The sequence below is a fragment of the Capra hircus genome, chromosome 8, assembly GCF_001704415.2.
Source record: "Capra hircus breed San Clemente chromosome 8, ASM170441v1, whole genome shotgun sequence".
Classification (NCBI taxonomy): domain Eukaryota; kingdom Metazoa; phylum Chordata; class Mammalia; order Artiodactyla; family Bovidae; genus Capra; species Capra hircus.
The window spans coordinates 38,632,330-38,645,846 of NC_030815.1; the positions used below are offsets into that span (position 1 = coordinate 38,632,330).

Here is a 13,517-nt window from a genome sequence, read left to right on the forward strand (position 1 = left end):
CTTTTGATTTAACAGGAAATCCTTGTCATTAATTATGATAGCATTAAGCATTGAAGTGAAATGTAATTAGAACTGCATGAACTGTATTACTAAAATTACAGGATCTCTGCAGTGTGTTATTATTGCACCATGGAATTGTAGAACACAAAGAGACATGACTGATTCCTGATCAGATGAATCTGACTGTAATTTGTTAGGTCATTCAGCTCTTGATCTTAAACCTGTAAAGGTATCATTTTGAGTACTCCATAACACAGACTAACCTGCAACTGTTCTGTTAGAGTTCATGTTGGTCAAGAGGCTGCTTCTTCAAAAATCAGAATAGTAGTTTTTAGCCACATTTTTAACTTAAATCCAGTGGTCCCAGAACACACACTTGAATGCTCTCCCTCAGAAAATAACATTGTAGATTTATTATTACTGGCACAGATAGTATCAATCCATTACAATGTTTATTGACAAAGCTTTTCCCATTTTAATATTTCTCATCATTTCCTCAATCAGTTGCCCTACAAAGAATTTGACACTCAGCTTATTAGTAGAGATGATCATATACACTGTTTCTACAGGATTCTGAAGCAGAGCATTGCATGTCCACATCAAATTCAAGCAAAAGCATGCGGGAAATCATTTCAGCACCTCTCAAGGCCTCGCTGGCTCTCATGGAGAATAAGGTGGTGGTGACTGTTCTGCGGACAGTTTCTCATAAGCAGGTGGAGCATTGGGAATCTGTGGGGATGAGAAAGGAGAGCATGGGCTTGACAACAGCACACATGGTTCTGGAAGAGGGATTAAGTCAAAATAGTTAGCAGCATGCTTATACTTTTGCTCTGGGTTGAAACTTGTTCGTTTGACTGCCCATATCTAATTTCCACCCAGTGAGGTAATTAATGTTAAATTACACAAGTGTGTATGTTGAAGCATTTGGGCGGTGGTGGGGGGATAACAGCAGAGAAAAAAGGCCAAGTGGCTTCCCCAAAATTTCCTTGGATTATCTTTATCAGTAGAAGCCCCAAGTCCTAATTTACAAATTTTTCAGACCTGTTACAGACACTGATCACACAGCATCTTTACCACAAGCGTAAATCCCGATAGCTGTGTCTAAAGGCAGTTGCTTCTATCAACAGAGCACAATTCTATCAGGCCCTCATTTAATGCTCACAACAACCTCAGGAATATTTCTGTTGTTTTTATGTTGCAGGTCAGGAAACTGGGGCACAAGGAGGTTAAATCACTTGATGAATGTCTTACAACTGGCCAGTCATAGAGCTAAGAGTCAAATATAGTAATTTGGCTCTGGAGCCAGTGCTCTCAAAAGCTATAATTACTGCATCTATACCGGGACTGTCCAGTAGAAATAGAGTACCACATAGTGGTTTTAAAATTCCTAGTAGCTGCATTTTTAAAAATTAAGAGAAACAAAATTAATTTCACTAATATATTTTATTTAACCCCACTTTCATGTTGAAGTGAGATATTATCACTTCAACCTATAGTCAGTATAAAACTCATTAGTGGATTTTTATGTTATTTTCCTCATACTGAGTTGTTGAAATCTAGTATGTATTCCAGGATGTCTTAATTCAAAGTACTGCATCTCAGGTTTCAATAACCGCATGTGACTAGTAGCTACAGTGCAACTATTGGACAGTGCAACTCTATACAATTAATAATAGGCACTTTTTTCCTATGTTAGTTATGTCTATGTTCAGGACAAAAGCAATTATACTAAACAACATGAGACAAGAGGACACTGTATCCAGAACCAAGTTCTTCCTTTGGGCCTTACACGTAGATGTTTCTTTATTGACCCAGGAAATTCTGGATATGAGAGGACACAATTTAAGAAAACCTCTATGAATTCCCTTGTTTTTAATCTTACTATTTACTTTTTATTATGGTAAAATATACCGTATAAAATTTAACATTTAAACCATTTTTCAGTCAGTAGCATTAAATATATTCACATTGCCCTTGCTTTTTAAATGGCAATATTTTATTCATTAGAGTTAAAAGTAGGCATATACAGAAACACCAGGATGCAGGATCTCAACCTACCACAGGTTCACAATTGTTCTCTTGAAAAGGCAATTTGCTGTCCTGTTGACCAAGCCACTCATGTGAACATCCTCCTGTTAGGGTACTTGGAGTACCAGCATGAATGTTTTTGTCCTGAAATGTGAATTCATGAAGGTCAATGGATGAGAAAAAATAATTGAGTGCATTAAAGAAAAGGAGAAGGAAGCTGACATTTTAAGAATGAGTTTTAATCTTGGCCCTGCCACTTATCCTCAGTGTATCCTCAGGTAGTCACTTAATCTCTCTGAATTCCAGTGTTTTCATCAGTAATATTAAAATAATGTTACCTACCTCTCAGAACTAGGCTTCCCCCGTGGCTCAGTGGTAAAGAACCCCACCTGCCAGTGCAGGAGATGGGGAGTCGGGAAGATCCCTTGGAGGAGGAAATGACAACCCACTCCAGTATCCTTCCCTGGAAAACTCCAATGGACAGAGGAGCCTGGCAGGCTACAGTCTATGGGATCACAAAGAGTTAGACATGACTGAGCACAAGAAAACACCTAATACTGTGCCTGACATCTATTAGTTGGTCAATGAATATTTTTGAAAGGAAGAAAAAGAGTGAAATATAAAACTGGATCTCAGAGAATGTTTACAAGAGGAGTAGATCAGAGCTAGAGAGGCAGCAGGTGGTTTCACAGTGAGGAGAAACATAGGAACAGCTTGATAGCAGGGACACTGTCTATTTCTGCCTTCCCCATAATGACACAGAGAAGGCAATGCCACCCCACTCCAGTACTCTTGCCTGGAGAATCCCATGGATGGAGGAGCCTGGTAGGTTGCAGTCCATGGGGGCGCAGGGAGTCAGACACAACAGAGTGACTTCACTTTCACATTTTACTTTCATGCATTGGAGAAGGCAATGGCAACCCACTCCAGTACTCTTGCCTAGAGAATCCCAGGGACGGCGGAGCCTGGTGGGCTGCCGTCCATGGAGTCGCACAGATTCGGACACGACTGAAGCGACTTAGCAGCAGCAGCAGCATAATGACAGCAATATATCTGAAACACTGAATGCTTGTGTTGTGATAGAAATACTGTGGTTGTAATGCTGAGCTTCCAAGTCGCATCACAACAATGACAAGTCAGCCTAAGGCTGTTGTGCACTTTGAATTATTGGGGGAAGGGGTGGGTAAAAGCTTATAGTTTGGTTATTTGCATAGGTTGAGGGGGTGATGCTCTCCATCCCTAGAATAGAATGACAACAGTTTGTGCAAGACAGAGACACATACCAAAACAGGGACTGCAGAGGCACTCTGCCCAAATGAAGTGGAGTATTTCATTACTGGTGTTGTTTTAAATTGCTGGCACAATGTGATCATAAAAAGCAGACTTTTAGTTGTTCTTACCATTAAATTCTCCACAATAGTCGTTCTCAAACTTTAGAATGCAGCAGTGTCTCCTGGGGGTCTTGTTAAACACAGATTGCTGGGCTCACACCCAGAATTTCTGACATAGTAGGTATAGGGTGAAGCCCTATAAATTTGCATTTCTGGCAAGTTCCCAAGTGATACTGATACTGCTGGTCCAGGGCTCTCCAGGCAACGCACTTCTTATTGCCTGTGCCTGGCATGACCCCGCTACGATCTGACCCTTAGAGGAAGGAGGAGGTCAGGTGGGAGCCATAGAAAAGGAGGGAGTATGTGTCCCTTCTAAAGGGACAAACCACTGCATAGCTGCCAAGTTTTGCCAGATCTTTCGATTTTTTTTTTCAAAAAAAAAAACTAGAAATTAAGATTTTTACATAAAATGTTACTTTTAAATGTTTGCACCTAATTCCGTTTTTTTTTTAAGTTACAGACCCAAACATTATCTGTGAACCAAATCCACCAGTAGGGCATGAGCAGCTGTCTGGGGTTCTGGCTGGAACTGGAACAGCGAGGCTGGGCCAGGTTTCAGTGCCTCCTCCGCAGGTTGGCCTGTAGACTGCAGTTGATTATTGGCGTTACTGGGTTGAAAGAGAATGGCATCCGGACGGGTCTCCCAGGGAGGAGAAATGTTTGGATCATCAACTGGATGAGACCAGACATGGTTGGGGCTGGTACCCATAGAGTCTGCCGGCTGTAAAGAAGTTTTCCTAAACTCTCCTCTGAAATCATTATTGACACTACCTTTTGGAAGTATATAAGCACAAGGATCCCAATCTTGACGAGAGGATCCAAGGAGGTTCTGCTCCCCTCCACAGCTCCCAGTGATATACCTCCAGTAAGGTGCTTAGTGGGCTGCCTGCGTAGCTCAGCTGGTAAAGAATCTGCCTGCTAGGCAGGAGATCCTGGATCAATCCCTGGGTCGAAAAGTTCCCATGGGAAAGGGATAGGCTAACCACTCCAGTATTCTTGGGCTTCCCTGGTGGCTCAGAGTAAAGAATCTGCCTGCAATGCAGGACACCTGGGTTCCATTCCTGGGTTGGGAAGATCCCCTGGAGGAGGGCATGGCAACCCACTCCAGTATTCTTATCTGGAGAATCCCCATGGACAGAGGAGCCTGGCGGGCTATAGTCTTTGAGGTTGCAAAGACTCAGACACGATTGAGCAGCTAAGCACAGCATAGCACAGCACAAGGTGTGCTAATGCATTCTCTCCCTTTACCTTGATTATTGGTTTTATTCCTTATTTTTTTAATCCTCACCTACCATAGGTTAAGAGCTTGATTCACTTCCCCAGTTCATTGCCAATTCTGTGTATTTGCATCAAACTTCAGTGTGTGTGTTCAAACAGGGTCCTAGGCCCCACCACCAGAGATGGTCCCAGACTCTACATTTTAGCAAGAACCCTAGGTTATTTGAGTGCAGGGGCCCCTGACTTACATTGAGAAACATGACACTGAAATATGTGAGTGTAAACTGAGCTGTCAGGAGAACTTTTGAATTTTTCCCCAAGAATCAGAAGTGTTATGTCCTCAACTTAGAAGTGAAAGAATAAAATTCATAAATATGAAAGCCAGCTTCCAATGCCTTATAAATCATTTTTCTGCAGAAACGCATTTCTGCAAAAAGCAGTCTTTCCTTTCAAAAGATGTTTTTCAGGTCTAAGAGGAATTGTTGGGCAAGGAAGAAATTTTAGGAGACCTTACTTCCAACCAGCCTTTCTACCATTCTGTGGTCAATGAAAGTGGAAAAATAAACATATTTCAAAGCTTAGTAAAAGTTGGTTAAAAGTGGTACCTGAAGCTTGCATTAATCGTCATTTATGTTTTTCTGTTTTATAATGAAAACAGAATCACCAAAGAGAGACAGGGAGGTAATTATGTAATTAAATACAGTACTTAATGCACTACTTTACATAATTTTACCTACATTTCTTAGACTGCTGGTCCCCAACCTGGCTTTTCAGTAGATATGAAAGTCTCAAAACAAGATTTTAATATTAATTTTAAAAATAAATGACTCCAGTTTTAAACATTAGATGGAACCAGGGAATTTAAACACAGTTTTTAAATCTCATAAAAATTCCAGAAACTCTGCAAGTCACTGGTCGAGAGCTGGAGGAGTGGAGGATGGCAGGTTGAACAGCCAGGCAAATGTTCAGTGTTGGAGGCCATGGCTCAGACTGTCATTCTTGCATTGAACACATTTAAGATAAGAGTGTTGAACCAGAATGGGGGGAGAAAGGTTGCTTTTTTGTCTGGGTAGCATCAAGCTAGCAATTATGGATAGTCTTCCTTGCAGTCCAAGGGACTCTCAAGAGTCTTCTCCAATACCACAGTTCAAACCATCAATTCTTCGGCACTCAGCTTACTTCACAGTCCAACTCTCACATCCATACATGACTACTGGAAAAACCATAGCCTTGACTAGACAGACCTTTGTTGGCAAAGTAATGTCTCTGCTTTTCAATATGCTATCTAGGTTGGTCATAACTTTCCTTCCAAGGAGTGAGTGTCTTTTAATTTCATGGCTGCAATCACCGTCTGCAGTGATTTTGGAACCCCCCAAAATAAAGTAAGCCACGGTTTCCCCATCTGTTTCCCATGAAGTGATGGGACCAGATGCCATGATCTTAGTTTTCTGAATGTTGAGCTTTAAGCCAACTTTTTCACTCTGCAGTCCATCCTAAAGGACATCAGTCCTAGGTGTTCATTGGAAGGACTGAGGCTGAGGCTGAGGCTGAAACTCCAATACTTTGGCCACCTCATGCAAAGAGTTGACTCACTGGAAAAGACCTGATGCTGGGAGGGATTGGGGGCAGGAGGAGAAGAGGACGACCCAGGATGAGATGGCTGGATGGCATCATCGACTGGATGGACAGGAGTTTGAGTGAACTCCAGGAATTGGTGATGGACAGGGAGGCCTGGCGTGCTGAGATTCATGGGGTTGCAAAGAGTCGGACATGACTAAGCAACTGAACTGAACTGAAGGAATGGATACCAACATATTGAGTTTGTAGAGCTTTTATTCCTTGAACAACTAATCATAGTTTTTTTTTAATATGTAAACATAAAATTAATTTTTTTAATTATAGAAGAAAGCATATATTACATAAAAAGTGACATGCATCATGTTATGTCATCTGTGTCTAGGTGTATAATAGAGCAAATGAGACTCAGAGAAATGAAAATCTAAGGCCACCAGTAAGTCAACAGCAGAGTGAGACCAAATCCTTATGCCATACAATTGGGTGACTGCTGTGTGCCAGGCATCATGCTAGGCTCTGGAAGTAAAAGGGGAATAAAAAATACTCTCCGCATCAGCTCCAAATGGGATAAAGAGAAGGGGTGGAAGAAGCAAAAAGTAACAAATTATAAGGCAATGTCATAACCCTGTTCTAGAGGTACACATGAAGTGTATAGTAGAGAGCAAAGAGTCTTATTCCCTAACCTCTCAACACAAGGCTTTGCTATGGTTGGAGTCTTATTCAGACTCAAGAACTTCTCCTTCCCATAAATGCCACCACACTGGAGGGCTGCTGCTTGGTGATTGTGTCTCCCCACGTTCACCCTTTCATGATTTATATCTGGGACACCATGGCAAGATGGGCATTAGGAAAAGGGTCACATGGGACTTCCCAAGCTTTCCAGCAAGGAGAAGAATTTGAAGCTACCATTTTCACCTTCCCCTTCACTCTGCTTATTTAACTTCTATGCAGGGTACATCATGAGAAATGCTGGACTGGAAGAAACACAAGCTGGAATCAAGATTGCTGGGAGAAATATCAATAACCTCAGATATGCAGATGACACCACCCTTATGGCAGAAAGTGAAGAGGAACTAAAAAGCCTCTTGATGAAAGTGAAAGTGGAGAGTGAAAAAGTTGGCTTAAAGCTCAACATTCAGAAAACTAAAATCATGGCATCCGGTCCCATCACTTCATGGGAAATAGATGGGGAAACAGTGGAAACAGTCAGACTTTATTTTTGGGGGCTCCAAAATCACTGCAGATGGTGATTGCAGCCATGAAATTAAAAGACGCTTACTCCTTGGAAGAAAAGTTATGACCAACCTAGACAGCATATTCAAAAGCAGAGACATTTGCCGACTAAGGTCCATCTAGTCAAGGCTATGGTTTTTCCTGTGGTCATGTATGGATGTGAGAGTTGGACTGTGAAGAAGGCTGAGCGCTGAAGAATTGATGCTTTTGAACTGTGGTGTTGGAGAAAACTCTTGACAGTCCCTTGGACTTCAGGGAGATCCAACCAGTCCATTCTGAAGGAGATCAGCCCTGGGAATGATGCTAAAGCTGAAGCTCCAGTACTTTGGCCACCTCATGCAAAGAGTTGACTCATTGGAAAAGACTCTGATGCTGGGAGGGATTGGGGGCAGGAGGAGAAGGGGACGACCCAGGATGAGATGGCAGGATGGCATCACTGACTCGATGGACGTGAGTCTGAGTGAACTCCGGGAGTTGGTGATGGACAGGGAGGCCTGGCGTGCTGCGATTCATGGGGTTGCAAAGAGTCAGACATGACTGAGCGACTGAACTGAACTGAACTGAACTTCTCCTTCTCAGACTGTCAGGCTCTAGCCCTCCACCCAGACCAGCCCTCCTCTCCACCACAAAGCCACTTTCTCTGAATGAAGTGTTGCTAAATGAGGAAGGGGACTTTCCAACATCTTTTGTAAAGATAAAATTTTTTCCCCGTTATATATCAACCTCAGAAGCTTTCAGATCTGTAATAGAGAGGAGAAAGAAAAATTGCAACTCTCCTTCTATCCTGTTGCTCACTGTGGAGAATGCCTTTGGATGCTTAAGTTCCAAACTGATACCTGTCTTTGAAGCAAGGTTTCTGAAACCTGTGGTCTTTACAGGTTAGTGACTCTGTTGATGTTGCTTGTTTGTGAAGGATCCTGGTACCCCAAGACTGGACATTGTCATTTGTTAACTTCCTGCTCGTATGGGTAAAGGAGCAAAAATCCTAATAAAACCACATCAAGCATCAAAGGAGGGAGGAGCCTGTTAAAAACCTGGCAGTGCTTTGTGCTGCTGAGGGGTGGACAGTTTCCTGCACTGATGGCTACATGGGTCCTGGCTATGCTGGACTGCTTGCTAAGAGTTAGAAGAACTTAGAATTCCCAGGAACCCTGGAAAGAAAGGGGTAAAGAGGTAAGGTAAGAAGAATGGGCCACTAAGTGGAGTAACAGAGCCAGTGGGAATCCCCAGAAGGATTGGTAAGACCTGGAGTGTCTCATGTGCTTCTGTTCAACTGTACAAGAGGACCACGAAGCCTTCCCCCTTGCCCCCAAAACCATCAGCTACATAGGCAGGCCCTCGAGTTTGCTGTGAGTGGAATCAGAAAGATGGGCCAAGTTCCTGGTTGGGATTTATTCCTGGGCAGAGGCAAAGGAAGAGTTATAAGATGTACAGCGTAGAGAGAGATGCATCAGAACCATGAATCAGTGCTGGAGGTGATCATGAGACTGTCATTCCACTCCCCAGAACTTCAGGGAAAGAAGGAGAAGGGAAGTCCTGGAACTGGAGAGACTCAGCAGTGATAACTTCACTGACCTTTAAGCTTCGGTATCCACTTCGTCTTCTGCAGTACCAGCAACTGAGAAGTAGTAGAATTCCCAGAATCACTGTCAGGATGCCAATCCCTGCAGCCCTGGCCCGAGAGACAGACAAGTCCACCTTGGTATGGAAACCTTGCTCCAGATTATGATGAAACATGTGTCAATCTTCTCTCTTCACAGGGGCTTCACGATCAGAGCAGCATCTCCCAGTTCCCAAGGAGTATTATTCCACCCCACCCTACACCAGGCACCCGTGGGCCTCCAGCATGCATATACGGAGACAGAACCATCTCTAGGAGCCTCTCAGGTGTGTGTCCAGAGCAGCAGTGCTGACTGTCATGGGCCCCAGCACCCAGGCTCCAAGTGCGACAGGTGCAGTGGCAGCTGACCCTTCTGTGGACTGAGTTATCTTTCCATCAGGGCTAGTTTAAAACATTTTCCCCAACTGTCAGTCCACAAAAACGAAACGGAAATTAACTTTGACTTAATGTCTGCTGTAAGCTGGGTACCATGATAACCATTCTGTATTCATTAGATTATTTAATTCTCACAACAACCCTGCCAAGCACTATGGTGAGCACCCTGCTATTGGCCCTGTCACAACAATCCTCAGGGGTAGGTATGACATTCATTTCACATCTGACATCCCCAAGACTTTGGGCTGGTAAAATGCCCAAGGTTGCACAACCAGAGAGTGGCAGAACCAGCATTCACAGCGACTGGCCTGAGGTACCCAGCCAGTGCCTCTTTGACCACATCACCCCTTCCTGGAATGGAGCTATTATAAGGGCATTCAGCAGGTTCTCATGACTAAAGGCAGATGATTCCATTCCCAGCATGCCTGTGCTCTCATTCTCCCTCCTAGGTCTGTGGTCACCCCCTTGGGCATCTTGACACACACAGAGCTCTGTTTGAACTCCTCACACCACAGTCACATTGCGCTCACACACAGGAAGTGAGAGCCCAAAATGCTGGGATGTGCCAGACACACCATAAGAACCCATTGCCCAGCAGGGCAGGGCTCCTCAGATGTCACCCAAATACCTCCTGCAAGGGAGTTGCCTGAGATGCATGTTAAAGTACAGATCCTGGGCCCCTGACCCCAAGACCTACTGAGTCAGCCTCTTGGGCAGCAGTGCCTAGGAAGCTGCATTTTCACGAGCTCCATAGGTGGCTTGTGCCGCCTCAACTGAGAACTTCTCAACTGTGGTTTCACAGAGATAGAGTCTGTTGAGTCATCATGCAAATCCTGAAAAATATACTACCTAATACCATGTGCAGTTGCACCCCTCAAGAGTATATTTTTGCTGTTGGGACATTTTTTTCAGAAGATCTCACCACCACATCCCATTTGACCATACTAGGGTCTTCCGAAGAAATACTCCAGCCTGAATTCCTCTTCGGTGCCTTTGACAGGTTCTCCATCTCTCTTGCCCCTGCTAGTTCACTCCAGTAAAGCAATTCAACAGTTTTCTCCCAAGACAGCAGGTTTGCAGGAAGTTCTGAGCAGATCACTTAAGAGATGGTCCAAATAAAACCCAGATTCCTCATTTGTCCTGATGGAGTCTCCACTCAGAGAGGGGCCCCTCCTACCGCCACCACCCCTTGCCCACTCTCACCTTGCAGAGTATGTCCTGTGGCTTATGTCCCCATCACAGCACTTATACCTGATGAAATTACTCCCATGCCTAACTCTCCCAGTAGGTTGTAAGATTTTTTTCAAAGGAGAGAATAGCATCTTGAGCTGGTGTAGATTGCTTAGCACTTAGAAATGTTTAATCATGCAAATACTTATTTTTAAATAATTCATAATACAAAACACCTTTCTTTAGGGTAAAGCATTGATGCAAAGGTTATGACCACCCTCTTCACCTTGGACTCAGTCAGCAGGTGGAGGGACGCACCTGCCCTTCAACCTCACTGTCCTTTGGCAACTTGCCTCTGTTCTATCTGCAAACCACCTCTGGGAGCCCAAGTGGAGTAGTAAGGCAAGGCTTGAGGACAGAGGCATCATGCTCTCAGACAGAAGATTTTCAGCCTGGGAACCCACAGTAAAGGCCTCATAGCCAAGAATGCAACAAAAATGGCAAGATCCAGGTTTTTGCCTTCCCTCCCTCTTTGCCTCTTTGGCCTCAGAGAAACCTGAGACCTTTTGTAGGACCTCAGGGTCTCCTTACCTCATTGCCAGGTTTATTTCTGGAGAAATAAACACTGGAGAGATTTACGGACCGACATGTGCTGGTGGAAGCCAAAGGCTGTGTCAGCAAACGGCAAACTGTAACCCCGCTGGGTCTGATTTTGAACTTACTCTTCAGCCGTGACATAAGAGTGGCTGTGCCCTTTCCTGGGGGAACCATAGAAGAAGTGAACCTCTTCTCTTGGCATCTTGTAGGGTCAGGCCACGGGACACCTAGCAGCAGGGACACACAGGTGTCATTTCATGCATCCAGAGTGTTCTTACCATCTCAAAAACACCCACAAAGATATTCTCGCTAGGTGACCAAAAATGACATCCAAACCCTCTGTTTTCTCTCTCTGCAAGGACTCGTACTTGTTTCTTTCACAGATGTCAAGTGGGAATTGCTCAGGTTTTTAACCCCTTTCTACCAACTGAAATTTAAGTTCAAAGAAGAAACCACAAACAAAAGGAAAAAACTTTCAAACTGAGTTGTGATTTGGGAATTAATTTGACTCTATACCACAAACTTGTAGAGAAATAAACAAAAAGTATTTTAATTCATTGCTTACTTTCTCTGGCTCAAGACAGATTAATAAGAGGAGTTATTTCTCTCCAGAGGTATTATTTTATATCAATCCTTGGACAAATAAAAGGCTATGATGATATAATGGGCATGTGCCTCAGCACAGCATCCTTCAAGCCCATTTTCCAACAAAGGAAACTGTCCCCAAAATATGAAATTTTAAACTATGATACAAACAAGTAAAAAGCTCATGAACTTTAGTGGTCATTATTAGAGTGTGCTTATTAAAAACCAACAATGATTTCTCGTCTCTCCTTGCTATTGTGTGTTTTTCATTCCTTTTATTGTTCTTGTGAATTGCATAGGTCTGATCCCCATAGAGTTATATTAATGAGCCCGTTTAAAACAGCTGAATAGAAGTGGAAAAGGGGAGTGGAGAGTTCACCCCATGAACCCTTTCCTTGGGGCATTTCATGTGTCATTTGCGCTTCCCCGTTGTAAAGAATTCACACTTGACCTTACTGATCATCTCAGGTGAATAATGTGGGGATGAACTCTGTTCAAAAGGACAGACACAAAACGAATTCTGCATTAAGTTGGTTTCTGTAAATCTATACCTCCAGTTTCGAGCCTTGGCAAACAGTGGCGGGACAGCAAATGTACTTCATCCTACCTGAGCCAAGAAAAGTGGTTCTTAAGGGACTAGACACAGCTGTTCATGAGCCAGTTACAGCCTGAATAACTGCTTTTCCTGGTTCTCTGCTTTGCTTCTGGGCAGTCTAGAGGTAGGACCTAGGAGGAGACTTTGTGAACCCTTAAAAGTCGGAGAATTGTGAATATTGAGGAGAATTCTGCTGACATCCAGGTATCAGGGAGGCTGGAGGAGTCCACTGGAATCTGCCAAACCCTGTTCTGTTCTGAAAGAGTGGGTGAAAAGGTATTGCTCTTACCTGCCTTCCTGGGACCAACTCCGTCTGCTGGCTGCCGTTTCTGTGAAGATTGCTTCTCCGGCTCTTAACCTTTTTCATTTTTTTTCCCCCTGGTCTTGAGTCCCATGTTAATCACGAGTTTAGATTTCTGATGGGGTCGTTTGTGATTGCTTAATTAGCGTGAAAGAAACCAACTTCATTCCTCTCCTCAAAAAGTCACGGCTCACTGTGGCCTCTTTTTTCCTTAATCCCATGTTTCATCTTAGGGGAGTCATTAGTTTTAATGCTGATCCCTCATCTGTAGGATTGCCAGTTAAAATATAGGCTTTCCAGTTACATTTGAATTTCAGATAAGCAATGAATAGATTTTAGTATAACGGTGTCCCATGAAATATCTTTAGTGCAAAAAATTATTTGCTGTTTACTTGAAATTCAGTTGTAATGGGGTACCCTCTACCCACCCTCATCTTCACCTCAAAGTGTGGGTGAGCCTTTGGCCTCAGGCCTGAAGGTCATCTAGGAGCACGACTTCCTGATCAAGAAGAGGAATTAGAGGATCCCTGAAACTTCCTGAGCTAAGCTCCCAGGTCTTTTGTGACACCCTCAGAGACGACTGTCCCTTGGGAAGAATGGGTTTCTTGCATTGGCAAAGAGCAGAGAAAATTTCCTGTTTGAAGGTGGATATAACCTACCTAGAATTTAATTGAAACCAGGGCTAATTCAACCTACATAGCCTGCTCTGAGAGTCAAATGTGTACAGCCCAGAAGCATTTCAGTGGGACAGAATTATTGCTCACCAGCTCTCTGTCAGAGAAGGCAATGGCACTCCACTGCAGTACTCTTGCCTGGAAAATCCCATGG

The 13,517-nt window shown here is 43.6% G+C and overlaps 1 protein-coding gene across 1 annotated transcript; it reads right to left on the reverse strand.

Moving 5' to 3' along the window:
- Positions 400-12,727, reverse strand: MLANA (melan-A). Its single transcript, XM_005683687.2, has 5 exons — positions 12,678-12,727; positions 11,334-11,435; positions 9,021-9,117; positions 2,059-2,172; positions 400-729 (listed from the first exon to the last, which is right to left on the reverse strand). Exons 2-5 carry the CDS (start codon positions 11,408-11,410, stop codon positions 661-663), a joined length of 357 nt encoding a protein of 118 aa, XP_005683744.1. The 5' UTR covers positions 11,411-11,435; positions 12,678-12,727; the 3' UTR covers positions 400-660.